Source organism: Vulpes lagopus, chromosome 5 (assembly GCF_018345385.1).
Source record: "Vulpes lagopus strain Blue_001 chromosome 5, ASM1834538v1, whole genome shotgun sequence".
Classification (NCBI taxonomy): Eukaryota; Metazoa; Chordata; class Mammalia; order Carnivora; family Canidae; genus Vulpes; species Vulpes lagopus.
The window spans coordinates 113,402,935-113,430,865 of NC_054828.1; the positions used below are offsets into that span (position 1 = coordinate 113,402,935).

The 27,931-nt window shown below is 57.4% G+C and overlaps 2 protein-coding genes across 4 annotated transcripts in view; one reads left to right on the plus strand and one right to left on the minus strand.

Annotated features, from left to right (window-relative positions):
* Window positions 1-7,033, plus strand: part of HADHA (hydroxyacyl-CoA dehydrogenase trifunctional multienzyme complex subunit alpha) — a 48,778-nt gene extending 41,745 nt beyond the window's left edge. Inside the window, exons 14-20 of the mRNA XM_041754649.1 lie at window positions 19-105; window positions 3,505-3,645; window positions 3,993-4,061; window positions 4,792-4,987; window positions 5,688-5,802; window positions 6,283-6,428; window positions 6,519-7,033. Coding sequence (XP_041610583.1) covers window positions 19-105; window positions 3,505-3,645; window positions 3,993-4,061; window positions 4,792-4,987; window positions 5,688-5,802; window positions 6,283-6,428; window positions 6,519-6,661 — 897 coding nt within the window. The 3' untranslated portion in view covers window positions 6,662-7,033. The remainder of the gene's footprint in view (window positions 1-18; window positions 106-3,504; window positions 3,646-3,992; window positions 4,062-4,791; window positions 4,988-5,687; window positions 5,803-6,282; window positions 6,429-6,518) is intronic.
* Window positions 7,034-8,243: 1,210 nt separating this feature from the next.
* On the minus strand, window positions 8,244-25,805 carry GAREM2 (GRB2 associated regulator of MAPK1 subtype 2). Of its 3 annotated transcripts, XM_041757583.1 has the most exons (7): window positions 25,758-25,805; window positions 20,224-20,364; window positions 18,094-18,159; window positions 13,964-14,094; window positions 12,002-13,072; window positions 10,928-11,097; window positions 8,244-10,638 (listed from the first exon to the last, which is right to left on the minus strand). In XM_041757583.1, exons 4-7 carry the CDS (start codon window positions 13,988-13,990, stop codon window positions 9,636-9,638), a joined length of 2,271 nt encoding a protein of 756 aa, XP_041613517.1. In that variant the 5' UTR covers window positions 13,991-14,094; window positions 18,094-18,159; window positions 20,224-20,364; window positions 25,758-25,805; the 3' UTR covers window positions 8,244-9,635. The 3 variants fall into 3 exon arrangements, with proteins under 3 accessions (XP_041613517.1, XP_041613516.1, XP_041613518.1); XM_041757582.1 differs by lacking the exons at window positions 18,094-18,159; window positions 25,758-25,805 and adding an exon at window positions 23,642-23,860; XM_041757584.1 differs by lacking the exons at window positions 20,224-20,364; window positions 25,758-25,805 and having other exon boundaries at window positions 18,094-18,351.
* Window positions 25,806-27,931: the final 2,126 nt, after the last annotated feature.

Here is a 27,931-nt window from a genome sequence, read left to right on the forward strand (position 1 = left end):
AATGCTTTTCCCCTGCAGGTGATTCCAGGTCACTGTGTCTTTGCCAGTAACACATCTGCTCTCCCAATCAATGAAATTGCTGCTGCCAGCAAAAGACCTGAGAAGGTAAATTCTGAACAGAGGAAAGACCCTGAACTGTTTTCCTATCGCAGGCTCCCAGAGGAAAGCTTAGAGCATGAGAAGGGCCTGTGTGGATTGTGAAGTGGAGGGAGTGATGAGGTTTTCCCCAAAACTGGGCATAGAGAAACTAATACCATGACCATTCAAGATGCTGGGATAAGTGAAATGAACTATAACCAAAATAAGCTTTTCTAGGTGATCTGCATCCCAAGGTTCGGACTATAAAACGTACCTTTATTACAATTAGGTATTTAAAGATAGGTCCAAGGAGCACCTGGCTGGCCAAGTTGGTAGCATATGACTCTTGATCTCAGGGTTGTGAATTTGAGTCCCATATTGGGTGAAGAGAGTACTCTAAAAAAATTTTTTTAATTAAAAAATAATAAAGATAGACCCTAAAATAAAAAGGGATACTCCAAAATATCACTTCAGCTACAGAGTAGACACTGCTAATGATCTAAGACATGTTTGGTTCCAATTCCACATTCAAGAATTGAAGATCAGGAGGTGGGATGCCTGGGTGACTCAGTGGTTGAGTGTCTGCCTTCAGCTCAGGTTGTGATCCCAGAATTCCGGGATCAAGTACCGCATTGGGTTCCCTGCATGGAGCCTGCTTCTTCCTCTGCCTGTGTCTCTGCCTGTCTCTTTGTGTTTCTCATAAATAAATAAAGAAAATCTTAAAAAAAAAAAAAAAAAAGAAGAAGAAGAAGAGAAGATCAGGAGGTGTGGTGAGGTGTGTCCACCTCTGGGTTCACTTAGAATTTCTACCCAGGACATGAAAAGGTAGAAGCACTTTCAGTAAGTATTTGGAATGATGCTTAGACATTTCTCTTTGGGCATCTGCTGTCTACTAGAGCAACCTAGGGAAAGTGAAGGCACTCAAGGAGAAATGAAAACCTCACGTCTCTGGAGGATAGCAATTAGCCTTAGGTAACCAGAGCCAGCCAAAAGTAGGCAGGAAATATAAGAGACCTGTAAGCAGCTAAAATTGTTAATACAGAGTCCTTGTACTGAAAACACAAAAGTCTGTTTATTCCTATTCTAATAGTTTGGTAATACAAGGTAATCTTGTTTTCTCATACACAGCAGATTGGAAGTGATGTGGGGCCTGACAGAGGCAAATGCAGGGATGGCAGGAAAAGGTCATAAGGAGAAGTGGCAGCTGATAATGTTACACTAAGGGAAGACACAACAACAGTATAAAGGGAGATGACAATGTGGTCATGTCACATCACTCAAAGCACCTCTGCAGCATTTTAAGTCAGTAAAGGAGAACCTTTGATGCTAACTTCTCATTTTCCAGTGGGAAAAGTATCATGCTTTGCAGTCCTGGCCTCCAGGTATCTTGGATAGCTTCCATAAGTCATCTGCTTCCCCTATCTTATATAAAATTAAGGGCAAAGGGTCACAGGTTGGGTGATCAGCCATCTGCTTATCCAGAACAAGTTGGTCACCTCTGGCAGAGCTTTCTTGAGTGATGAAAAATGGATTTTGCTTGGGGCAGTGATTATATGGGTGTATATACAAAACTCATCGAAATGAACACTTATACACTTACTGTGTATAAGTTATATATCATAAAAGCTAATCCCTTTTGCTTGGAAGTACTGAGTCTGAAACAGGTCTGGCTTTTTAAAAAATCATTTAGACACAAATTAAAGAATGTTTAGGATTTAGAAGCAACTTTTGGATTAGTAAGTTTATGAAACATTTAAGTGACCTATGTGTTACATAATGGAGAGTAGGCAGGCTCTGGAGACAGGCTAACTGTGATGGAATCCCATTGCCATTCACTGACTGGCCCTGAGCTACTAGTTTTAACCTCCTGATGTCTTTTTTCCTCATCTAGGTAAGACTGACTAGTTCACAGAGTGATGGATTAAATGTAAGGAATAAATGGCAATTGTATTAAAGAACAGTGGATAGCCAGTAATCAGCAAATGGTAGATATCGTTAATTATATCTCACAGCTAAAGTGAGGGTAGACAGAGCAAAACTCTAGTTTTATGATTAAATTGTTTTCTCCCATGGCAGTTCACTTGGGAGGACTGTTAGCCTGAGGAGGAGGTTCTGAACTTCAGCATGTATTAGAATCACCTGGAAGGCTTCTTAAACACAGATCTGGGCCCTGCCCTGTCTCTCATTCAGTAGATCTGGGTCTGGGGTGGGCCTGAGCATCTGTAGTTCTAAATTTCCCAGGCAGTGCTAATGCTGCTGGTCAAGTTACTTCATTAGTGTAATGAATCTTCAGGCACATTTGAATGTTGATAAATCTTCAAACAAACAAACATTTATTTGAAAGAAAGAGAGCTATGAGGTGGGATGGGGTGGGGAGAGGCAGAGGGAGAGAGAGAATCCCAAGCAGACTCCCCTTGAGCGTAGAGCCTGATACAGGGCTCAATCTTACAACCCCAAGACTAAAATCAAGAATTGGAAGCTGAACCAGCTGAGCCACCTAGGCATCCCTGCATGTCAATAAATGTTATTTAAACCCAGGATCCTGGGCGCCTGGATCCTGGGTGGCTCAGGAGTTGAGCGTCTGCCTTCTGCTCAGGTCGTGGTCCCGGGGTCCCAGGATCAAGTCCCACATCAGGCGCCTTCACAGGGAGCCTGCTTCTTCCTCTGCCTGTGTCTCTGGCTCTCTCTCTCTCTCTCTGGCTCTCTCTCTCTCTCTCTCTCTCTCTCTGTCTCTCATGAATAAATAAATAAAATCTTTAAAAAAATAAACCCAGTATCCTGCTGGTGAGACCCATCTGTGTAAAATCCAGATACATCTCTGGCAGTCTAGCATATTGACAGATTCTTCTGCCTACCTCGGTTTCCCCTGTCCTCAAAAAAAAAAGTGGCCCTAGGGCAGCCCCGGTGGCGCAGCGGTTTAGCACCGCCTGCAGCCTGGAGTGTGATCCTGGAGACCCAATATCAAGTCCCACATCAGGCTTCCTGTATGGAGCCTGCTTCTCCCTCTACCTGTGTCTCTGCCCCTCTCTCTCTGTCTCTATGAATAAATAAAATCTTTAAAAAAAAAAAAAGTGGCCCCTCTAAACCAACAGTATCATTAATATGAGTGGAACTTTCATTCATTCTTCCCTGATAAATCTAATTTGGCCATGAGATGTGATTTTGGCACTAATTCTTGGTAGAATCTATCACCCTCAGTGAAAAACCTTAGAAGCGGATGGAAGAGGAAGATTCCAGTGAGCCCTCTAAACATACTGAACTTTTTATCAAAGAACCACAGAGCCAAACCACTCAACTGGATCAAGCAGTATTCCTGTATCACGACCACCTTTCTCTCCCTTGCTTTCCTGGCCAAAAATGAGTGTTATCCAGTTTCCTCCTCAGTGTTGTTACATCTGTTGGCTTTGTACTCACTCCCCTTGCCAGGTGATTGGCATGCACTACTTCTCTCCTGTGGACAAGATGCAGCTGCTGGAGATTATTACAACAGATAAAACGTCTAAGGACACCACTGCTTCAGCGGTAGCTGTTGGGCTCAAGCAGGGGAAGGTCATCATTGTGGTGAAAGTAAGGAGCTGTGTAACAACAGAGTGACAGATGTGGGGAAAGTTCTGTTAAGATTCCTTGTACCTCCAGGCTTGTTTTGCCTATGTTTGCCTCAGAATCATACCAAACAACCTTTTGGTATGATTTTTCCCTTAGTTGTCTACGGTGTAGACAGTGGTATGGACTGTACTGCTAAGTCAGGGTCTGGGACATCGCAGGTTCTCCCAGCCACGCTGCCCTGGCTGTGGCTTCCCGTGCATTGTAGTTGTAACAGTTCTGTTTGGGAAGATAAACCACCTTGAATTTTGAAATGACATGTGGGGAAGAGAGCCTGCTTTCAGATTCTTCCACGTTATCTCCCTTGGCAGGATGGACCTGGCTTCTACACCACCAGGTGCCTCGCACCCATGATGTCTGAAGTCCTCAGAATCCTCCAGGTTGGTACTGCTTTTGGAACGTTGGAGACATCTTCCACTCCTTAAACCAGTCCTCTGACTGGTACTGTCAAGATGAGGAATGGGCTCCCTTCTAATACACTAAGTCCTGGCTCTTCTCTGAGGAAGCCCTTTTGTACCCAATCCTTCCACATAGTGGTAGAAAATCATGGGCTTTGCTGCCCTCCAATGGGCAGAATTTTAGCTCTGCTTCTTTAGCTGCATCCCCTTAGAGGCAGGAGCCATCCAGAACAGACAAACCCACTTGGTCTGATTGGTGCTGGAGCAGCTTCTGCTGCACACACACCCCACGGGTGGCACCTCCTCGCTGGGCACTTACCAGACACAGGCTCCAGGGGATCCGCAACACTGCTCTGTGGTGCTGTCTCCTCTCTCACTTATGGGAAATTTAGCCTTGTCTGCCATGGAATCTCATTACTACTGAGAGTCAGAATTGCAAACAAGGAAACGAATAAAGCATTCATTCTAAATGAATTTGTTCATTCCTTTAAGTGCCTTAGGTTAGGGAAGGCTCAGACTTTCCCTCCTTTGCTTTCCCTGAGTGAAAAAACCCCAAGTCTGGGCCTGGCTAGGTGGCACCCAGGAGAAAAGTGAGTGTTGGACTGGTTCTGTTTCTGATCATCAGCATGGGAGCCCTCGTAGGAGGGTCTGGAATGCGTGCCACCCCCCCCACCCCCCACCCTACTAAGGTCCCTGCTTCCATCCCATTCAGGAAGGAGTTGAGCCTAAGAAGCTGGATTCCCTTACCACAAGCTTTGGCTTTCCTGTGGGTGCTGCCACACTGGTCGATGAAGTTGGTGTGGATGTAGCAAAACATGTGTCAGAAGATCTGGGCAAAGCCTTTGGGGAACGGTTTGAAGGTGGAAACATAGAACTGCTGAAGGAGATGGTGTCCAGGGGCTTCCTGGGTGAGTAGCCTCAGAGAAACATAACTAACACCATGAGAACAAAGTGTCCTGAGACACACAGTTACAGAAAGCCCTGGGGGAGTTTTTCCTAAAACCAGAGCCCACTATTATGGGGATTTTTTTAAAATGGTTTCATGACCACCTCTTAGGCTGGGCCTATAGCTTACAGACCAAAGGCAGAACTCTGGCCTGAGGAATTGACCAAGGTCTGCAAGGCAGGCATTTTCATTTGGCCCCAGTCCTAGAGTACACCTGTGATCCTGCAGGAGCGAGCTTTGTACCCGGGCTTTACCATGCTGCCTGGCCACCTGTGTGGAAGAAGTAATACCTCTAAACAAAATACGATTGAGGCCCACCAGAGGTGGCTTTCTCTCTTGGCAAAGTAGCAGCAAAATCCACACCAGGACCAGGGCATAGACTAGGTCCTGGTATTGCATATCTGGACATTAAAGCTCACCCACATGGCCGTTCCCATCCACATACACGGATTCCCAAGCTCCAAGAAACACAAGATCTTTTTTCCTTCTTTGCCAACTCTGCTGACAAACACTAGGTTTTGACAAATACTAAATGTCTAGGGTTAGCTAGATAGACAAATTCAGAAATACGGTTGAGAGACTAGAGCGTTACAGCAGACTAGCAGAGAAGAAAATTCGCAGGTCTGGGCTCTGAGATTTGGTAATTCTCCCTTTTCTTTTAGGTCGCAAGTCTGGGAAAGGCTTTTACATCTACCAGGAGGGTGTGAAGACTAAGAATGTGAATTCTGACATGGATGGTATTTTGGCAAGTCTGAAGGTGCCCCCTAAGTATGGCGTGTGAGTGAACTTTAGTAGCTAATAGCGTGGGAACAGGTTTCTCTTCAGCCCTCTTCCATCTTCTCTGTGATAATCACCTTACCTGACCAGAATACTTTTGCCCTCTCCGATGCTATCTCGGTTTCTGCCACGCGTCAGGGTAAGGATAGTAGCTGAGCCTTAGAAAGACCCCTGCTCCAGCCTTCCCTCTGAAGGTGTGGAGAGCAACAAAAAGATGATTACCCTAGGTCCCTTGATCCCCCCGCCCCAACCCTTTCTATCATTTGTAATTGACAGTTGATGGTGTCAAGAGAGTCTCTCCACTCTGCCCAACCCTGTTCTAGGTGCCAGTTTCAGGTTAATTAGGGCAAGTGGCTCTCGGCCATCTTTTCCAGGAGTGAGGCTGGCCTCCAGGTGGCTTCTTCTCTACACCACTGGAATTTCTGTACCGGCCGGCCCTTGAGCTCCAGCAGCACCAACCTTCATTTTCTGCACTTACAGCTCCTCGGATGAAGACATCCAGTACCGCCTGGTGACAAGATTTGTGAATGAGGCCGTCATGTGCCTGCAGGAAGGGATCTTGGCCACACCCACAGAGGGAGACATCGGAGCGGTGTTTGGGCTTGGCTTTCCCCCATGTCTTGGAGGTTGGTCTTACAGGTTGGGAAGGTGTAACTCGTTTTATCCTAGAGCTCTTTTTGTGGTCTCCTTCAACAAAGTCCTATTTTTCCATTTAGGGCCCTTCCGCTTTGTGGATCTGTATGGTGCTCAGAAGATAGTGGACCGGCTCAGGAAGTTTGAGGCTGCCTATGGAAAACAGTTCACCCCATGTCAGCTGCTCATTGACCACGCGAACAGTGCTAACAAGTTCTACCAGTGAGCAGGCCCTCACCCTGCTCGCTAGACTAGCACACTAACCCAGCTGCCTGTGGTGCTGGTTCTCCAGCAGAGTGGCATGTGGCGTCTAGATTTATCAGAGTAACCAGAAGGAAACAAACTCTGGCATTGGGTGTGCACCCTGATTAAAGTGCCTTCAGCTATGACAGTTGCTCCCTTCTGCTGAAGTCTGGCTGTGAATTAGTTTGCACTTCATTAGAAGGAGGAACCACTGTGCTCATGAACCCGTAAGTCCTGACACCCAAATTGGCAGTATCTCCAGAACCATCTTGCTGCCTGCTCCTCTAGGGCCAGTGGTGACAGGGCAGTTCTGCACCCAGCCAAATACATAACAATAAAAACCAAACAATTGTCAGCCTCTCTGCCTGCCTGCTCCTTTTCCTTCCGTCTGTGCCCTTCTGGTTTAACCCCCTCCCCCCTTCAAGGAGCTGGAATAAAGCCCAATGCTTTTGGGGTGTGGGTGTGTTGGGACAGTCCTAGATTTCACCTTGAGAGCATAAAAAGCTTAAAGCCTCCGAACCCTGGCCGTATTTACACGCCCTGGTGGGCTTCTGCTTGCCCTTCCAGAGAGGCCTGACTGACCAGAGCAGGTGAGGTCCCACACGCTTGGAGGCCAGGTTACTAAAGCCGCCCTTCCCCAAACTAATGCCTCATAGTACAATGGTACCCAGTTCTTTTTGTGGTGGGACTCATGCACATGTTCTCAGGATGTTAACATTGGAGTGAAACACAGGAGAGAGTATCTTCCTGGTCATTATATCCTGTGCATCTTGGCTGCCCCAGAGCATGGAAGGATGGATGGGTCATCAGAAACCACGCAACAAGCCGTTCGAGGGAACAGTGAGCCAACCCACCAGTGCCACCAAGCTGCGAGAGCCTCCTCTCTGCCCTCCCAATGCCCTCTGGGCTGGAGAGTCCCTCCTCTCATGTTCTGGCCGAAGCAGTACCCAGTACGTGCAAACAGCCTTTGGGCTCCTGACCAGTCTGGCAGAAGGGCCCACACCGCATGTGTGCAGAATCGGAAGTCTGACTGTGCTGTGCTCTGAACTCAGACGTGACCCATTGCTCCTGCCTCTGCTCCAACTTGCTAGTACTTCAGATACCCCCTGGTCCCAGGGGGCAGGGAGCTTAGCTCTGGCTCTACTAACTACTCATGGTTGCTGCAAAGCCAGGCTAAAACCAAGTCATCTGTGTATTGGGATTTTCAGATGACCAGTAGAAAGTAGAGAATGGATCCTCTCACCAGAGCCATTAACAGGCTTCTAAATGGGGGGGTCTGGGAGAGCCTCAGGTAGGCATTTGGCCAGTGCAAGAATGTAAACGTGGGCCCTGGCTGGTAACACAGAGCTTTCCGCTCAGCACTAGAAAGTAGGAATTACGTTGAGACACTGGTGGGAGCTGGAAGGTTCTTGTAGGATAGGGGCTGAGGAGGGGCTTTCAGAAGGGAACCCAGGAGTGGGCCACATGCACACCCCATCCCAAAATCCTCTTGTACCCAGAGGCCTACACATTGTACCTGTCAGTTCTCGGGACCCTCCAGAGGAAGAGAGCATTGACACCCAGAATTTCACCCGCACTGCTGTTCAGTGCTCTAGCATTTATTTCACGAGTCCTTGAGGATTCACAGAGTGATCGGCAAGGAAACCCAATGCTTCAGGATCACAGTTTGTGTGCTCTACTTCCTGACTCCCCCCTGGAGCGGAGGCATCTGCTCAGGGCATGAGCACCAGCATGGCTTCACTACTCTTAAGAGAAAAACGGAGGAAATAAATATCTAGGTAGGCTAGATAAGGCAGCAGAGAAGGCTGGTCCGTGTGGGGCCTGACGCTAGTGGCATGGGAAGAGTTAGTGTGGTTCTGGGGCAGTGAAACCCGGAGAGCACAGGGGGATGGGTGGTTGTACACAATGGCCAGCCTGCTCCGGGCACAAGAAGATCGCCACGCCCAAGATCGCCACAGCCACCCACTGCAAGGCACAGGAACACGTGCGGGAGGCCTGAGCTCCAGGAGCGGGGAGAAAGCCAGTTGCCCCAAACCACTGTGCTTTCTCTTTCCCACCCGTCCCGTGCCAGCGACAGAAAACCGGAGAGATACACCCGGTGTTTGCCAGAGTCAAACAAAGGGGGCAGGAGATGGGCAGAAGGCCACTTGCCTCTAGAACCCAGGAGCAGCTGACCTCAATGTACCTGCTCTTCCACTGAGAAGCTTCTCAGATGGGACCCGACCCGGCAGGACAGAAGGCAGAAGCCTGGGCACTAGAGACGTCAGGGGAGCGTCTGCCTCCCTTAACTAGATGAGCAGGTCAACAGCAGAGCTGTGCTCTCCCAGAGTCCTCACCCGTGAACCAGCGCACAGAGCTGGAGCCTCAGAGGGGCAATGGCACAGACCTGTACTGGATACACCTGTACTCGGGGCCAGGGCCCTAAGGGGAAGGGAAGGGCAAGGGAAGGGCATCCCAGAGATAATGGAAAAGGCACCCAGACTCGGGCGACTTAGGCCAAAGGCCCAAGGAACACAGAGGAGAGAGAGGGCTCTTGGGAGATCTGTGCTTCAATTATGGGACATCTTCTTCTCTTGTCACTAACCTGAACCTACAAGCTCGAGAAGTGCAAGATGTCTGAAGCTCCACATCAAGACATGGGAGGATGTCAGGTCACCATGAAGGCCAGTTTTTGCCCCTCCCTACCATGGGAACCGCAGCAATGTGTCCCCAGGCCCAGGCGTGCACTGCTGCCTCCAACCCCCTCCCCACTTACTCTGCACAAAGGCCAGATGTCCCCATTTCCAAGCGTGTCTCCCCTGGATTCACTTCTGAGGGGCTGCCTAGCTGCCTCAGTCTGGCATAGATTCTCCTCGCAGGCAGGACCTGCTCTGGCAGTGCTGTCCCCCCGCAGACCGTGGCTAACCCCCAGGGCCTCCGTGCAAGGATTCCAGTTGTGCAGCTACAAGCTGGGAACGTCAGATCTTGGGCCGCCAGCCTTTGATGAACTGCATGATCTTCTTGACCTGCAGCTTGGTGAGGTGGAAGTCATCCGCCAGGATATCCTCACTGAGCTGCACAAAGATGCTGCCATCAATGCGTTCTCGGGCAAAGAAGCTCACCACATCCTCTGAGAGCCCAATGAAACGGAGACTTCGAGAGACTTCTTCCAGAGAGAGCGCAGACAGGTCAGCCGGGGGCTGCCAGGAGGAGGCATCCCGGCCTCCCCAGCCTGCGGCCCCCTCCCGGGGACTGGCAGGAGGCCCCTCCAGGCGCCCTTGGGCCAGAAGGAGCCGTGCCCCACTGGCCTCGGGCCCCTGCAGGGCCACTGGTGACAGCGGGGTAGGGACCTGCCGCAGCACCAAGCCTTCCGGTTCAAAGGCCTTGGGGGGTCCAAGTGGAGAAAGGCAGGGTGCCCCCCCAGCTCTGGGCTCCTGACAGCGCAGCAGCTCAGGCTCTGGAGAACTGCCCTGGCCCAGCTCAAAGGGGTCAAAGGGCTCCAGGCTGGGCTCCTGCCACTCAGAGGAGGAGGAGGAGGAGGTGGGGGCCACCGAATAGGCCTGGCCTGGTGAGCCTGGGCCTGGAGAGAAAGCAGGGCTGGAGGTAGCCAGGGGCCCCGAGCTGGTTGTGGGCCCAGAAGAGGAGGCCGCAGAAGGGCCTGAGGGGTAGGCAGGCCCCGAAAAGGGGTTGAGGGCCCCGAACGGAGCAAAGCGTTTCTGGGGGTGAGCGGGCTTGAACAGAGGCGGGCAGCTGTGGTACGCCTTCACCGGGGGATCAGCCCCCAGGAGGGAGACCGCTCGACTGCCCAGGGGCTCTGCAAGGGCCCGGGTGGCCTGGCTGGGCTGCGTGGTCGACGGCAGGGGTCCCGGGGGCGGGCGGCTGGAGGCCTCGCCCGCCTTGCAGTCTCCCCAGGTGCATGGGTAGCAATAGAGGGAGTAGGCGTCCGGCGACGGGGAGCCACTGGCACTGCGAGAACCTGCCCTGTGGGCAGAGAGACACACACAGGGAAGGGTGAGGCAGCGCAGAGGGAGGCGCCCCGGGCTCACACACAGGACGCAGCGCACAGCTCTGCGGGGCCAGAGAGCGCCGCTGTGATCTCGGCACACGGGCGCCCGCCCGCTCGGGGACTGCTCGGAACTGCTCAGGGACCCACAGGCTCTGGCTGGCAGGCCTGGACTCTTCCTCTCCCTCGGTGCGGGCCCCCCTCCCCTCCTCCCTGCACCCCCGCCCCCCCCCCACCTAGGAAGGCCCAGAGAAGGAAGGGGCTCACCCATCCTGGAGACCAGAGGAGTAGTAGGAGAGGCTGGAGCTAGGTGAGTGGACGGGCTGCAGCTTGGGGAAGCGTGGGGGCACCGGGGGGCTGCCCGAGAGCCGGCCGCCGCCATTGCCACCCCGGGGAGGCACGGGGGGCGCATTGAGCAGGCGACACTCCTCCTTCACCTGCAAGCAGAGGGCCACAGCTCCACGCCCTGCCCCGAGCAGTGGACGCTCCTTATCTTCCCTGTCCCAAGCAGCCGGGCCAGGAGGGACTAACAGTGCCGCGAGGCTGCCTCTGCCTTACCTCCAACTACTCACCGCCCCCGCCCCCAGCCTCTGCAGCCTGTTTCCCTCCAAGAGGGCCCACAACACGCACACCACCTCCTAGGGCCTTGGAAATCCACCATGACTGTAAGAACGAGAATACAGAAGTGGATGGAAACAGATAAGTCGAGCTAGTAGTCCCTCCTCGAGGAAAAGGACAGTGGTGTGACAGGGAGAAGAAAGGGAAGGACAAGTCTGTACCATCTGGGTTCCTTCCTTATAAACCAAATACTCCTAGTGGACTCCCTGGGATGTTAATAGCTATTTTCCAGGACGAGTATGGTTGGAAAATTCTGCGTTAGGCACGACTAGAGTTCCTTGGCGCAGGACTTCTCAGAGCCTTTAGTAAACCAAAGTTCTATGGCTCCAAAGTGAGGAGGAGGTGGGCTAGGAATCGCCTGCTGCGTCTTCCTAAACTTAATCCACCATGGGACCTTCTTTCCACCGGACAACTGACAGGACGCCCGCTCCGTGGAACCCTAGGGCTCATCCCAAATCCTCTCAAGCTAGGGACCTACCAGCACCGCTGTCTCCAGAACGCCCGGCGCCACGGTCTCTAGTATTCCTTAGGACAGTAAGGCCCTGAGTCCTTCCCGTCCCGGTCCCGGTCCCGCCCCGGTCCCGCCCCGGTCCCGCCCCGGTCCGGGGCTGCAGGCTGGGCCCGGCAGAACCTGCGTCTGGCCGCCCGCCCGGCGCCTCCCTGGAGCCGAGTCCCCAGCCCGCTCCCGCCGGTCACCCTCGCGCCCACGCCGCGGCCACTCACCGCCTCGGACTTGGGAGGCACAGGAGGCGGCGGCGCCTCGGGCTCCAGGCGGGGCGGCCCGGCGGCCGCGAAGGAGATGAGATCGGGCCCGGGAGGCGGCCGGGCCCGGCCCTCGGCGAGGCCCTCGGCCGCCTGGTGCGTCCACAGCTCCTCGTAGGGGATCTCGGCGGGCGGCGCGGCGGACTCGGCGGCGCCCGCCCAGTCGGGGCTCACGTACTCCTGGTCGCCGTCGCCGGGCGGGCCGGGGGCGCGCGCGGGCGCGGGGGCGCGCGGGGGCGCGGGCAGGCAGAGGCGCGCGCGGCGCGGGCTGGCGCAGTCGTCGGCCAGCTCTGCGGGCGCCTCGCGCACGGCCGTGGAGTACTCGTCGGGGTCGAAGCGCTCGCGGCAGTAGGAGGCGCTGTCGCGCACCAGGCGCTCCACGCGCGGGTCCCCGGCCAGCAGGCCCTGCGGCAGCGCGAAGCGCGGCGTGTCGGTGAGCAGCAGGAAGTGCAGCGGCGCCGGGCCCTCGCGGCGCAGCGCCAGCCCCAGCACCACGGTCTTGGAGATGATGCTGACCAGCTTGTAGCAGTGGCCCTCCCGCACCGGGTGCAGGTCGTAGGGGTTGCGCGGCGGCCGGCTGGGCACCAGCACGTTCACCGGGAGCCGCACGCGCTCGATGATGGCGCGCACCGTGTGCTCGCCCTCCTGCATCTGCAGCTCGAGCGGGCTGCGCGTGCTGAAGCGGCCCTGGCACTGGAAGGGCAGGCTCAGGCTCTCGTTGGTGCGGTGGTTCATGCAGATGAGGCAGGGCATCTTGCCTTTGATGGGCCTGGCGCCGCCGCCGCCGCCGCCGCCGCCCGCGGCCGCCGCGCCCCCGGGGCCCCCGCCGCCGCCGCCGCCGCCGCCGCCGCCGCCCACCCCGGCCAGCGCCCCCGCCCGGCCCAGCTTGCGCAGCAGCGTGGTGAAGCGCGAGCGCTCCTTGGTGGTCTTGGCGCACAGGATCTCCGCCTGGCCCATGAGTGTGAGCTCGTCGCCCGCGTGCAGCGTGAAGTTGTACACCTCGCTGTCCTCGCTGAACTCGCCCGACACCACCTGCGCAGCCCAGAAGCCAGGCGAGGCCTGAGCCGGAGCCCCAGGGAAAGACGCCCTTCCTCGGGCTCACATCCCATCAGGAGGCCCACCTTGCCCTCCTGGAGAGGCCACAGGGCAGCTGTGCAACCTTGAATGAGCTACCTCTGGGGTCCTACTTGCCTCACGGGATAACTCCTACTGGAAGAATTGCTCTATGTACAGCGATCGACTTGGAAAACATCCAGTAAATGACAACTTATATTACCGTTATCTTCACAATTCGGGCACAATAATGCTCCGTCCAGGGCAGCCCGGGGGGGGGGGGGGGCCTCAGCGGTTTAGCGCCCCTTCAGCCCAGAGCATTATCCTGGAGACCAGGGTTCGAGTCTCACGTCATGCTCCCAGCGTGGAGCCTGCTTCTCCCTCTGCCTGTGTCTCTCCCTCTCTCTCTCTCTCTCTGTGTGTGTGTGTGTGTGTGTGTGTCTCATGAATAAATAAAATCTTTTTTTAAAAAATGCTCCATCCATTCAACAAGGCTTCTGTGAAGAGTAATGAATTGATGGATAAGGGTCTGTAAACAGTAAAGAGCTATCTGTACACAAGTGGGGGGCTGCTGGTACTGTGTCCCCACCCCCCACCACCAAAGCTACTACCCTTACATCAGTGGACACTAGGACAGGCTGCCCTGAAGGTCTCCAAATCAAGCATGATGCTCCACACACACTTAACTCCTGTTTCACCACCTTTCCAGAAAGTTCTGCAGACCAGAGGGTCCTACAACTAACCCTTCCATATGGCCCAATCATGCCAAATGCCATCCAGGAACTGCCAGAAGCCACACTGACACCTTCTGCCTAAGGGCGACCTCCTAACTAGTGTGGGGGCATCGTGCCTGGTGTGGCAAGGACTGACCTTGACACTGAAGGTGATGGCTTCCATCACAAAGATGCGGTCAGGGAAGACGCTGGCCACCTCCTCCACGCTGCTGAAGTACCTCACTGGCTCCCGCACATCCCGGGCCTGTTCCAGGAGCTTGAACTTCCCTACACAGGAGGAACATAGGCTGCTAGGGCAGGCCTGCCTGCCACTCCCTACTTCTGCTATCCTCAGCTCAGCCAGCCCCTCCAGAACGCAGGCGGGCAGAAAGGCAGGTCTGCACTAGCAGGAGGTGGCTCAAGGTGGTCAGCTGGCTCAAGGGTGAAGGTGAGCACAGACCCAGCATCTAGAACCCCATGGAGAGTGTGTGGGTAGCTGCGGAGGTTAGCAGCTGCCTGCCCAGAGAAATCCAGATGCAAACTGGCAGCCAAACACTTGCACACACCACTGGCCTCTAACCAAGCATCAGTGTGGTACTGGAGATGCTGCCTCCTATTTTTGTCCTAGTCCTTCTCTGACCTTCTGTGACCCTCAATGAGTCCCTTCCCCGCTCTGGGTCCTCACCTAGGAGGAGGGTGCAGGAGCAGCTGATTTGGGGCCCTGTCTGGATCTAGCATCCAGTGTATCAACTGTGGGTTGCTGAGCATTGGGCAGACAGGGGCTTGGCCCCAGGCCTGGGAGGCCCCAGGAGAGCTGCTCAGACTCCACTCTGTTCCCAGACCCTGCCCTGTTCCAACATCTAGCCCCACCATCTCAGAGGCCTCTGACCTGAGCCCAGCAAAATCCCCTCCTTCGGAGCCTACACTCTAGGACTATTTGGGCTGGCTTGACGGATGCCCTCAAAGGATATGGACTTTCCAAGAAGGAGGCTAATCCATGAAGCTGACACCTTTGTGTAAACTGTCTCACCTCACTGGCTGCCCATGTTTTATGTGCCCACCTACATGAGAGCAAGGACAGCTGTGAAACTCCCACACATCTGGATGGACGGCCTCTTCTCAAGCCTTCCACAGACAGAGGAGACTCTTAGGTGAGTGGCCAACAGGCCAAGGGAAGACAAGGTGGCTTTTTAGCTTCCATAGTCTTCCAGGTGGTTGCTACAGTCATGGTCCAAGCATTTATTCATCCCACAAACATTTATGGAGGACCCTGTGGGTGCCAGATGCTGGACTAGACCCAACAGAGGGTGCAAACCTAGGTAATCCTGGAGGAATGGGTGTAACAGGGAGCCCCCGGTGACAGTGGGCTGGGGCCGGCACTACCACGGACCCGGGGCTACAAAGCCAGACGACCATGGAGTTACAGGAAACCTTCCTGAGGGGATCTTTAGAATTATAAGAGTTTCACAGAACAGTCTACATGGAAGAAATGGTGCGGACTGCCAGGCTGAAAGGGGGAGTGCCCGTGCCCTGGCCTTGAGGCAGGGGAAGCAGCATCCAGGGGATGAAAGGCTCTGAATGCCAGGCCAAGGCAGAAGGCCTCAGTAAGAAATGAGCCTTTGGCTTTCAGCTCACAGGAAGCCAACGTGGCCGCTTCCTTCTGTTGTCCCTGCCACCAGCTGCCTCCACCATGCTGCCTAAATTCAACCCCAACAAGATCAAAGTCTTATACCTGGGGAAGTTGATGCCACATCTGCTGGGTCCCCAAGATTGACCCTCAAATAAGCTGAGGGAGGACATTGCCCAGGCCAGCAGTGACTGCAAGGGTCTGGGGAGAAGAGGGACACTGACCCTTCGGAACTAACAGGCCCAGACTGAAATGGTACCTTCTGCCTCTGCTCTGATCATCAAAGCCCTCACGGAACCGCCAAGAGACAGAAGCAGAAAAACCCGAGTCACAGTGGAAATGTCACTTTTGAGGAGATTGTCAACACTGCCCCATAAAAGCAGCACGGATCTTTAGCTAGAGAAGTCTCTGGAACCATTAAAGAGATCTTGGACTGCCCAGTCTGTGGACTGCAGTGTTGATGGCTGCCACTTTCATGACACCAGGCGTCAGCAATGATGCAGGGGGGATTGCCTGGCTAGCTAAGAACCAAAAAGGAAAGTATTTCAATAAAGGGTCACCTGACAGCCTCCTTCCATCCCCCAAAATAAATAGAAAAAAAGAAAAAAAAATTAAAGCAATGACAGTGTTTTGGGCAAGGAAATGCCAAGATCCATGTTGAACTCTCTAAAGAAAGTGGAGCGGCCAGTCGGCCAGTGACAGTTCTGCTGCAGGGCTGGGACAGCGACTGAGGGAACAATGAAATGGAGCAGAGTGAGAGGTGCATGGAAGGAAGGCCCGGGTGGCAGATTAGGGGCAGGCAGGGGGAGGACAGGGGGCGGGTCACCAGCGCGGTCAGAAACGGAGCTGGGAACACAGACTCTTAACAAAAGACAACACACTGAGGTTTCCCAGGGGAAGGGGGGCAGGGGCCGGGGGAGATGAGGCCTGGGGATCCAGGCTCTTGGCCTGATGAGCACCAGGGATGTAAGCGATGAATCACTGCATTCTACACCTGAAATTAATAGCACACTATGTTAACTGGAGTTGAAATACAAATTTGAAACTACAAGGAAGAAAAAGGAAGAAAAAAAAATGGACCTTGGCAGAAGTGCTAACTGGGAACCTGGAAGTAACACGGGGGCAGGAGCCAGTCCTGAGGAGGCCAAGTGAGGCCCTCCAGGGGGTGAGCATGCGGGTGCAGGGCCTCAGGACTCCTGGTCAGTGGTACAGACTGGGGGCATCTGTGTGACTCAGTCGGCTAAGTGTCTGTCTTCAGCTCAGGTCATGATCCTGGGGTCCTGGGGTCCAGCCCTGCGTTGGGCTCCCTGCTTGTGCTCTCTTGCACTCTCTCTCAAATAAATAAAATCTCAAAAGAAGAACAACAACAACAACAAACTGAAGGTCAGCAGCCCACAGGAGGGGTCTTCAGGTAGGCCAGGGAAGATGGCTCAAGGAAAGAGGAAGAGCAGAGGATCTCAATCCTACAAGTTCATTAGCAACCCTCTTCTGGGAACCCCCTTCCCAGAAAAATGCCCACAGTGTACACCTGGCATGGACACCAACACCATTTTGTATACAGTGTGTGTGTTGGGGGGGGCGGTCCTGGATTCCCCAAAACCCAGCCAGCATCCCAAATGGAGGACCCCTCACCACCCCTCCCCAGTGCTGGGCATGAAGAAAGGAGGGCCGAGGACAGAGCCCATCAGCAGAAGCAGGAAAGCAGGGAGACTGCAGAGACGGAAGGGCCAGTGCCCGGGAGAAAGGTGGAAGGCGAGTCCTGCCCTAACCACTGGGGGGAGCCCCTTGTAGGAAGATGTGCCCCGGCCCCAGGGCGGCGGGGATGCAGGTGGGGATACAGGGGGAGGGCCCGGCAGGGAGCAGGGCTCCGGGGGTCCTGCAGGAGGACTTGCAGAGCTGCCACCTTCTGACCCGGGTGGCGCACCCCCCACCTGGGCTCGTCCCCCGCAGCCGCACAAGCCCCGACCCCCAGCAGCCGCGCGGGGAGATCGGGAGCACCTGGGCTCGTCCCCTGCAGCCGCACAAGCCCCGACCCCCAGCAGCCGCGCGGGGAGAGCGGGAGCGAGTCGGGGCTGCAGCCGGGGGAGGATGTGGCCGGCAGATCGATGTAACCATGGCAGCAGCACCAGCCTCGGCCGCAGCCCCCGCCCAGCACCGGTCATTACGGCGGGAGGAAGGAAGGAAGGGAGCCCTCCCGGGAGTGAGGCGCTAGCCCCGGGAAGCCTTCATCCCCCTGCAGCTTCCTCTCCTGCCTCCCCCGGCCTGAGACCTCCAGGGCCCGCGGGCCTAGGGACCCGCCCCGGCCCGCCCCTGCCCCTGCCCTCCCTGGCCCAGGGGCACATTAGCGCTGCCCCGCAGCCCTGCTTCTGCCCCCTCCTCCCAGCGCCCCCCCAGCCGCCGTTCCCTCAAGAATGGCGGATAAGGGACGCCTGGGTGGCTCCGCGGGTGAGCGTCTGACTCGGGCTCAGGGAGTGATCCCAGGGTCCGGGATGGAGTCCCACATCGAGCTCCTTGCAGGGAGCCTGCTTCTCCCTCTGCCTGTGTCCTGCCTCTCTCTCTCTCTCTCCTCTCTCTCTCTCTCTCTGTGTGTCTCTCATGAATAAATAAAATCTTAAAAAAAAGAAAGGTGGATAAATGTACAGACTTGGGGGCCAACAGACCTAGTCGGGTCCCAACCAGCTGTGGACCTCAGGCACACTAACGTCTGGAGGCTTCAGTTTTCCCATCTGTGAAATGGAAGCATACAGCTTAGCTCCCAGAGTGCAGGCCAACACTGACCAGACCACCTGGCCCCGCACCCAGGCCGGCGGGGGCTGCCTCGGGGCAACCAAGTTTTGCCGACTCTCCTCTCCCTCCTCTCGGGGTGCTGGGCTGCACACTCCCCTCCCCCGCCTTCCCCGAGGCTCTCGGTCCGCAGCCGCTGCCCCTGCCCCTGCCCACCCCATTATTAATTCATTAGGAGGAACTGGCGTGGGGTTGGAGCTGTGCTCTCAGCTTCCTCATCACCCCGCCCCTCCCGCTAAGGGGCCTGGCGTCCCCTCCCCCACAGAACCACCCACCGGCCACCGGAAAGATGCGGATGGGGATGTGCCTCTCCTACAGGCCAGCTGTCACCCCATGACCGCACGGTCTGCATGCACTCAGGGGCACCAAAAGACATAGGGGAAGGGCTAGAAGCCTCCTGCACTTACTCTTCCCTAGGAGGCTCTGTGCCTTGGTTTCCCAGATTCTCAATAACACAACTGACGAAGGACAGTAAAATCACACTCTGTCACTGAGGACTTTTTCCAATTTTTGCTTTATCTCAAGACGAGGACCTGGGACCTCTTCCTGGACCAACACCAGATACCCAGCCTGGGAAATTTCTAGCAAACCTTCTCAAGGGCTCCCGGCGGAACCCCAGGTCAGAAAGACACTTGGGTTTTCTGTTTTTAAATGGGGTGTGAGGGTTACGGGGATACCAACTTCGCGGGGTTGTTGTAGAGAGCACAAGCCTTTGTCTTAGTTCTGTCCTCCTTCTTCAGAAGAGACCCAGGAAGGGCTGGGGGTGGGAGGGAGGCAAGCTACTGAAGCTCCTGGAGCCTCAGTCTGTGAGCTAGATGGAGTTAATGAGACTTCACAGGGTGGCTGTGAGGATAAAATGAGTGTCTGGAAGACAGCCATGTGTTTAACACACAGGAACTGTGCAATCCTGGGCTCACATGGGGGAATTGCTGGGATGGGGCCACGAGATTCCTACCCTGCCCACCCACGTGATGACACACTTGCACTGCTGGTGTGGTGCCAGCAAGCACCGGCCCAGGAGTCAGGTGACCTGGGTTCCAGCCCGAGCTCCGCTGCTTACTAGCCGTATGACCCTGGGCAAGTCACTTCCCTCATAAACCATCTGTTTTACGATGTGTGAAATATAAGGGCTGGACTTTCCCTTTCCAGCAGAATCCTTTCTGCAGACAAAATCTGATATAGGATATCAACATCATATATATAAAAGATAAAAGTAGAAATTCATTAGCATCATCTTATTTAAAAGTCTAAATTTTAACATTCCCTTATAAGGTCAATCAATGAAAACAACGAGTTTAACATAAAAATTGGGAAGAATAGGATTAGACCGATGCAGCTATAAATCAGCCTGAGCATCCCTGTGTTTCTGAGGAGTCTGGGTTGCACACTACTGAGAAGATTCTGGCCATATTTTCGTTGAGGGACTGTACAAAAAAGGCTTAATGAGGCAGCTCATGGTACACACTCAAGGTCTCTAACGGGGAGTTAAGGTTTGATTCGTATCAATTTGAGAGTGTTGGTATTTTTTTAATCATTAGTTTAAGATCTATTTTAAAATAAAATGTGAGCCAAAAGGTTTACAACAGGAAACCCAGGACTCCCCAGAACAGTATGAAAACCACTGGGCCCTTAGGCAGCCGCAGTGGCTCAGCAGTTTGGCACAACCTTCAGCCCGGGCGCGATCCTAGAGACCCAGGATCGAGTCCCACTTTGGGCTCCCTGCATGGAGCCTGCTTCTCCCTCTGCCTGTGTCTCTGCCTCTCTCTCTCTCTGTGTGTCTCTCATAAATAAATAAATAAATATCTTTTAAAAAAAACAAAAAAACAAAAAAACAAAACACTGGGCCCTAACCTTAACCACCCGCTGCCAGCCAGTGGGCCCTCACTCATCCCTGCTCATCCCTGGCTCCAAGGGCAGTCACCAACAGCTGCTCCCAAGCCCCACCCCCTACCCTCCTGCCTACACTCCCCAGGAACTCTGTGTCATCTGTCCCTGGCTGGGCACACCTGGGTACTGCAGGGGGATGTCAATCTTGGGTCCGATGACATAGTGGCCCTCCTCCAGGGTATGGGCTGTCACCGTTGTCCACTGGCGGCAGGAGTGAATGAGCAGGATGTCTCTCTCACTGACACCCTCGGCATACTCCCCTGGGAGGCGAAGGAAGAGGAAGGAAAGGTAAAGCGAACATTAGGAGGGGCAGAGAGAGTAGGGAGGCTGACTTCTCCAAGCCCCGGACTGGGACAGCTCCCCACAATCCCTGTCCAGGTCAAAAATGCTCAAGGGACAGGCGGTCTGCCACTGTGGCTGCAGCGCTGTGAGTCATGCCCCATCTCCCAGAGTCCCAGCAAACAGCCCAGTCAGAGTCCTTCATTCACCACTGGCCTGGGCCACCTGCTGTCCCAGGCCCAGGGCTGCGTGGGGGCCAGAGAAAGTGGGGGGGCACCTCCCAGCAGATGAACAGCCCTGTCCTCCAGCCCCCAGGAGTGTTCGGATCCAAGCGGAAGTGGAAAGAGAGGTGAACCGAGAAAACAGGCCGCCTTTGCCATTGAGTGGAGGATGTCCAGGCACTCCCAGAGGGGAGCAGCAAACGAGCTGGGGGCGGGCGAGGACTTACTGGGCAGCAGACACTAGAGCTGGCCCCCAAGTCAGTGCCTAAGCCAGGCAAGGAGGGCCTTGGTTGGGGCCCAGACAGGGCTGAGACAGGGCTATCTGCTGTGGGCCTCAGCCGAGGGCTCCCCTAGAGCCATACATCACTCAGGGCAGAAGAACAGCCTGGAGGAGCAGATTCCTGCCTCTCTCCCCAGCAGCCCCTTTGCACCCACTGCCACAGGGGGCTCCTACATTCAGGGGACCTCAAGAGAGAGGGAAGAAGGTCTCAGATACCCCCATCGCCCCTCTCAGAGAAGCTGTTTCTTGGCTCTCCCCTTTGTCAGCCCTTCACCCTCCCAGTCTCCGGAGCACAGTGATGAGGTTGGGGGCTGGGGAGGACTTGGATGGGGGGAGGGCCTAGTTCTGGGGGAAGCTGCATTGGGGCAGAGGTGTCGGGAGGGGCCTGGGCCCAGGAGGCTCCAATCCCAGCAACGGTTTCCAGGGGAGCAGGAGGGGCTGGCCCAGCTTCCAGGAGGCCAGTGGAACGGTCTCCTGGCTGCAGCTGGTGGGCAGGGAGGGGGTGGGGGATGCCTCCTTCCCAGCCCTCAGACACAACTTTAAATTGTTACCACCCAACCCAATGGGAAGTGGTTTATCCTGATGACAGAGGGCTCCATGAAGTACATGGGTAGGATGTGCCCATGGTTTGTGGGGGGGCTGGCTCCTACTGTGTTGGAGGGTGCCCCGGCCTTCCTCCTCAGCCTCTAGCCCCTCCCCTCCCCTCCTGGAACCGAAGCAGCTCTCTTACTCTGCAGCTCTTTCTAGAGCTCTCCAAAGCCCAGCCTGCCTTTCCACAGGGACACGGGCCACAGCCACGCAGGGCACACATCAACAGCCATGGGTCACGGTCCCCAACAGTTGAGCCAGCTAGCCCAGAGACAAGAGCTTGTCGCCCCACTGACACGGCTCAGTCTCATCCCACCGAGGGGCCTCTCCCAAATGGACAGACATAGGGGGGCTTTTAAGACTTCGAGACATACTTTTGTTCACCCATTCACACTCATGGTGACCCCAGCCACAGCCACCACTGTCACAGCTAGGCCCCCACACCAGCTGTCTATTTGCTCATCCAGTGGTTTGGTAAGCGCATTATCTTTGTTAAGCAGGAGATCTTCTTCCGAGGACCTTGCAGCCTAGCGTTAAGACAATAAACTACTCCAAGGGGTGCTGCCGGGGGCCCCAAGTCAGGGGTGCCAGAGGAGTCGAGGGACTCTAAAAAGTGGCCTGCCCAGGCCGGGGAGCTCAGAAAGGCCCCCCAGGAGGGGGGTGCCAAGGGGGATGTGTGGGAGGTGGCCAGGGAGGACGCAGGGCCAGCCTGGCCCACACCAGCCTTGATGCTGACACTGCCGGTCTCGGGATCACAGGATCACGGCCGACGACCCAGAGAGCACCTGTCGACGGCCCGGCCCGGCGCCGCCTGGGAGCGATCGCGGCACAGCCTGACGCGCCCGGTGCCCGCTTTGGTCGCAGGAGGGGCTGCGGCCCCACGGGGAGGAGCGGGGAGGAGCGGGGAGGAGCGGGGAGGAGCGGGGACGAGCGGGGACGAGCGGGGAGGAGCGGGGAGGAGCGGGGAGGAGCGGGGAGGAGCGGGGACCAGCGGGGAGAAGCGGGAAGGAGCGGGGACCAGCGGGGAGGAGCGGGGAGGAGCGGGAAGGAGCGGGGACGAGCGGGGAGGAGCGGGGAGGAGCGGGGAGGAGCGGGGAGGAGCGGGGACGAGCGGGGAGGAGCGGGGAGGAGCGGGAAGGAGCGGGGACCAGCGGGGAGGAGCGGGGAGGAGCGGGGACGAGCGGGGACGAGCGGGGACGAGCGGGGAGGAGCGGGGAGGAGCGGGGAGGAGCGGGGACGAGCGGGGAGGAGCGGGGAGGAGCGGGGAGGAGCGGGGACGAGCGGGGAGGAGCGGGGAGGAGCGGGGAGGAGCGGGGAGGAGCGGGGACCAGCGGGGAGGAGCGGGGAGGAGCGGGAAGGAGCGGGGACCAGCGGGGAGGAGCGGGGAGGAGCGGGGACGAGCGGGGACGAGCGGGGACGAGCGGGGACGAGCGGGCCGCCGCGCCGGGCCCCATTAGCATTCAGGGAAGCGACTGTGCCAACGCGGGCCAAACCCCTATTCTTCTCGCACACAAAACCCCCGGCCTGGCTGCCAGCCCCGGATCCCGCCCCTCCTCCAGCGAGCGGCCCCTTCCCCCTCGCGGGCCCCCACGCGCAGCCCCGTCGGCAGAGCGCCCCGGGCCCGGGAAGGGGGGCCCGGAAGGGGGGCACGACGTGGGGCGGCCGGGCCGGGCCGGGGCGGGGGCCGGGGCGGGGGTCGGGGCCGGGGTCGGGCGCGCCCGGCGGGAGGGCCAAGCCCTGGGGCTCGTCCCCGAAAGGGAAGGCGCGAGCAGGGCCCCAAGCGGGGCCGGGCCGGGCCGGGCGGGGCGGGGCGGGGGCCGCGGGGACACGAGTCCGAGGCCCGAGGGACCCGGCAGGACCGAGGTGAGGCGGGAGACAAAGGGCGGGGGCGCGGCCGCGCGGGTCTGAGCCCGAGGGGGGCTGCGCCGACGGGGCGGGCGCGGCTCTGGCGGCCCGCGGAGCGCTGCCCCCGCCCGGCCCCGCGGCCCGTGCCCCGCGCGGGGCCCAGGAGGCGGCGGCCCCGGCCCCGGCCCCGGCCCGGGTCTCCAGGGAAGGCGCCGCCGGGGGCCGCGCGGGCCGGGGCGGGGGCGGGGCGGGGGCCGCGTCCTCACGGCCCCGGCCCTGCCCGGGAGCCCCCGCCCCGCCCCCGCCCTCCCCGCACCCCGGTACCTGGCCCGAGGCAGGCGAGCGTGGGCAGGCGGCAGCGGCTGACGATGAGGTCGAGCGGGAAGGCGCCCATGCTCCAGCGCAGGCCGGCCAGCCCGGCCGCCAGCTTCTCCATGGCATGGGCGCCCGCGGGGGCCGCCGTCCCGGGGCCCCGACGGCCAGTCCCGCGCGGCCCGGGCTCCCGCGCCCGCCGCCGCCTCCGGGGGCCGCCGCGGCGCTCCCCGCCTGGCCGCCCGGCCCGGGCTGCGGCGTCACGTGGCCGACCTCCCCGCGGGGCGCCGGCCCCCGCCCCCGCCCCCGCCCCCGCCCCCGCCGCCAAGTCCCGCCTCCCCGCGCCCGCGCCCGCGCCCCCGCCCCCGCGCCCGCGCCCCCGCCCCCGCCCCCGCGCGCCCCTCCCCGGGCGGCCAGGTGACAGCTCGCGACCGCGGACGGCGGCGGGCGGCGCCGGGGACGCGGAGGAGGACGCGCGGCAGCCTCTCGGGGGCGGGGCGGCGGGGGCGCAGCTCCCCACCTCGCCCGGCCCCCGGCCCCCGGCCCCCGGCCCCTGGGCCCCGGCCCCCGACCCCCGGCCCCCGGCCCCCGGCCCCTGTGCCCCGGCCCCCGCCCCCCGGCCCCTGTGCCCCGGCCCCCGCCCGCCCCCAGTCGCCTCCCTCCCCCCCCCCCCCCCCCCGTCCCGCTCCCCTTCCCGCTGCGGCCCCGGCTTCCGGGGCGTTTATCTCCTCCAGCTCCACTCAGCCCGGCGAGGCCGCCTCATTAACCCCATTTTACCGATGAGCAAACTGAGGCTCAGACAGTTCAAGCGACAGCTCGGCCTTGAATCCCGGTTTGACCTCAAAACCTACTGCCTTCCCCGGTGCGCGCCCCTGAGCCGAGCCCCCCCAGGAGCGCTTGCCGGGCTCCCAGCCCCTCTGACTTTAGATTTTCACGAGTCTCGTGGGCCGGGAGCTCCCCACTTGGCCGCGCACCGGGTACAGCCGCTCGCGTTCTCCTCCGGAGCAGACTGAGGCCCGGGCAGGTCCTCGGGGCTGGAGTCCGCTCGCTCAGGCGCAGAAGAACCCCTGTCCCTTGGCTCAGTCCCTTAAGTTGCTCTCCCCTTGTGCTGTCCTCGCCCGCTTCCAACCCCTCGGCTCAGCTCGGCCGCCCCTAACGGGAGGGAAGCCCTTCCCAGAAGCCGCGGAGGCTCCAGCCCCGCGCCCGGCCGAGGCCTCCCTTGGCCGCTCCACGGGTCTGCGGCGCCTCCTGCAGGTGATCGGGGCGGGTGCAGGCCCGCGGAGGGGCCAGGGGCCGCCAGGAAGTAGGTCTAAGCCCCTAGGCTGGTCCTCCAGGGCTCCGTGGACTCTAGTCCTCAGCCTTCCAACCCGGGAGACACCCCCCACATGCACGTAAGCCCTCTCCTCCAGGTGACTGACCTCCCACACTGGGGATGGGAACCCCATGAGAAGCGGCACCAGGTAAGGTGAACCCCACTTCTCAGTGCCAAGAGGTGTTTCACATGACTCGTTCCGTCTCCATCTTCAGCAGACAGTAGAAAGGGCAACCCCAAGAGCAGAAGTGCCCTGCTCCGAGGTAACAGAACAGGAAGGCAGCAGGAGGACCAGGAGGCTGTGCTAACTCCACACCCAGGCCTCTGTGGCCCCCAGCCCCGCCAAGGCGGCCTCCCTGTGTCCACCGCCCAGAGGCTGAGCTGCTGGCCCTGGGTCACTTTTCCTTCAGCCACCGCGATGTGACAGACAGCCTGTGGGGAGTGGGGATGAAGAAGGTAGAGCAAGGGGGAAATGCAGGCACGGAGGGGCAGAGGGGGAAGATGAGGAGGCCGAAGGAAGCAAGTGGGTGAAAGGAGCCTGACTTCGTCCCTCTGCTTTCCCTGCCCTGCAGGCTGTCTCGGGTGGGCTGACCACATCATGTGTCATCCAAACGAGAACTCTTCTGAGAGTGAAGGAGGTGCTGAGTGGAACAATAGGCATAAACCAGACCCCAGGACAGCGGGTGTAAACCAGGACCAGGCCGTGTGGTCACCCAATCTCTGAAGGACGCCTCCGAGCCGCCTCTGAGTCTACCTCGGTTTTTCACACTTGGCACGCCAGCTCACCCCGGCTCACCCCGGCTCACCCCGGCTCACCTGGCTCTGGACCTCAGTTTCCAGCTCTGCGCTTCCACCGCCCCAGCGGCATCCGCAGACCTTCCATTTCAACCCTTACACTTGCGTTTGCTCCTTTCTTACCTTCTATCCCAGCTAAGGAATGACCTTTCACCTGGTGCCCCAATCTGGAAATCCCCTCACCCCTTATTTACATCCACCTGGTCAGAGTCCTGGTGAGCCTGCTTCTAGCATGTGTCTCACATAGCCCTTCCTCCTTTCCAGTCCTGCTGTCCCAGCCTGACCTCCGTTCCTCCTGCAGTCCTCTCTCCCTGAGGCCACCCTCCGTTTTTCATGCCAAAAGCCCTATGGCTCTGGATTTTGGCTGAGTCAGGGACCACATAGGTGTGAAGCATCAGGCAGAACCACTTAACTGGTTGGACCCACTTACTAACTGATGTAGAATGTTCCAGAATCTCTCCAGGGCTTTTTGAATGATTGGCACATCTCGAGGGCCTGACACAAATGATTCGTTTGGAGCTCAGGAGCTGTGTCAGAAGGAACTTGGCGTCACTTGTAAGTGACAGAAGGTAGATCTTAAAGGAGGCTTCTGGAAAGGTGGTGGCAGGACAGAGAGCCAGGAAGTGAGGTGAGGTGGGAAGACGTGCAGTAGAAAAGCCAGACTGAGCAGCTGGAGAGAGCCAGGGGGCCTAGGTGGTGTGTGACACTGTGCCTGAGCTCTGCCGTCTGGGGGAGTCTGTGTCAGGCTGAGAGGTGGAGGCAAGGGCTGGGTGCCTGGGATCCCTGCTGCTCTGCTCAGACAGGGCTGGCGGTGGCAGGTGGGAGGTGGCTCCCTACCGGCCAGAGGGGAGGACACGAGAGAGCTCAGTGGCCTGGAGGAGAGGACGGGGAGGGGGTCACAGCCCTGGCAGAGGCCCACTGTTGGCCCAGAGGCCAGACGGTGGCAGAGGTTAGCCGAGCGGCCCGTGAGCGGGGCAGGGTGGTCAGTGGAGTCGAACGATGGCAAAAGGGGCCGGCAGTGGCCAGGGTTGCGTGTGAAACAGCCCTCCCCAGATGGGATAGACAGCCTTCTCGGAGCCCACGAACTGCGGGAGGCCACGGAACGTTTGGGCAAGCACCTCTGAGAATTCTAGGAAATACGGTATCCAACTTTTTATTTTAGAAAATCCGAAATGGGGCGCCTGGGTGGCTCAGTCAGTTAAGCATCTGCCTTTGGCTCAGGTCATGACCGGGGTCCTGGGATGGAGCCCCATGTTGGGCCCTTCTCCCTCTCCCTCTGCCATTCCCCTTGCTTATGCTCTCTCTTTGTGTCAAATAAATAAAATCTTTTAAAAAAAGAAAATTCAAAATGTACACAAAAGTAGAGGTAATATTCTTATGAATCCTCCAGGTATTATAGAAATACCTGCTTACTCTCCCTCCTAATTTTTTTTTAAAGATTTTATTTATTTATTCATGAGAGACACACAGAGAGAGGCAGAGACACAGGCAGAGGGAGAAGCAGGCTCCATGCAGAGAGCCTGATGTGAGACTCGATCCTGGGACTCCAGGATCATGCACTGGGCCGAAGGCAGGCGCTTAACCACTAAGCCACCCAGGGATCCCAATTCATCCATTTAAAGTACACAATTTTGGGGGGATCCCTGGGTGGTGCAGCGGTTTGGCACCTGCCTTTGGCCCAGGGCGCAATCCTGGAGACCCGGGATCGAATCCCACATCAGGCTCCCGGTGCATGGAGCCTGCTTCTCCCTCAGCCTGTGTCTCTGACTCTCTCTCTCTGTGTGACTATCATAAATAAATAAAAATTTAAAAAAAATAAAAATAAAGTACACAATTTTGTTTTTAGTGTATTCACCACATTGTGCCACCGTCACCATGATTTTGCCATAAATATTTGCATCTGGGCTGGGCAGCTGAGGGTAGCTGTACTGTCATTAGGCGTTTCTAAGGCAAATAACACATGCCCATTAGAAACAATGCTTACAGGGGCCCATGGGTGACTCAGTGGTTGAGTCTGCTTTTGGCTCAGGGTGTCATCCTAGGGTCTTGGGATCAAGTCCCGCATCAGGCTCCCCATAGGGAGCCTGCTTCTCCCTCTGCCTGTGTCCTTTCCTCTCTCTGTGTGTGTCTATCACAAATAAGACACATTTTTTTAAAAAATCTTTTAAAAAATGATGCTTATGAAAAAATCGTAA

Excerpts from the sequence above, each read along its gene's own strand:
- GAREM2 (XM_041757582.1), bottom strand. The coding sequence starts at position 23,753 with ATGGAGAAGCTGGCGGCCGGGCTGGCCGGCCTGCGCTGGAGCATGGGC. Across the intron at positions 14,095-20,223 it reads CATCCCCCTGCAGTACCCAG|GGAAGTTCAAGCTCCTGGAA; the intron begins GTGTGCCCAGCC and ends CCTCCTGTGTAG. Across the intron at positions 10,639-10,927 it reads TCCTCTGGTCTCCAGGATGG|GGCAGGTTCTCGCAGTGCCA; the intron begins GTGAGCCCCTTC and ends CTCTGCCCACAG.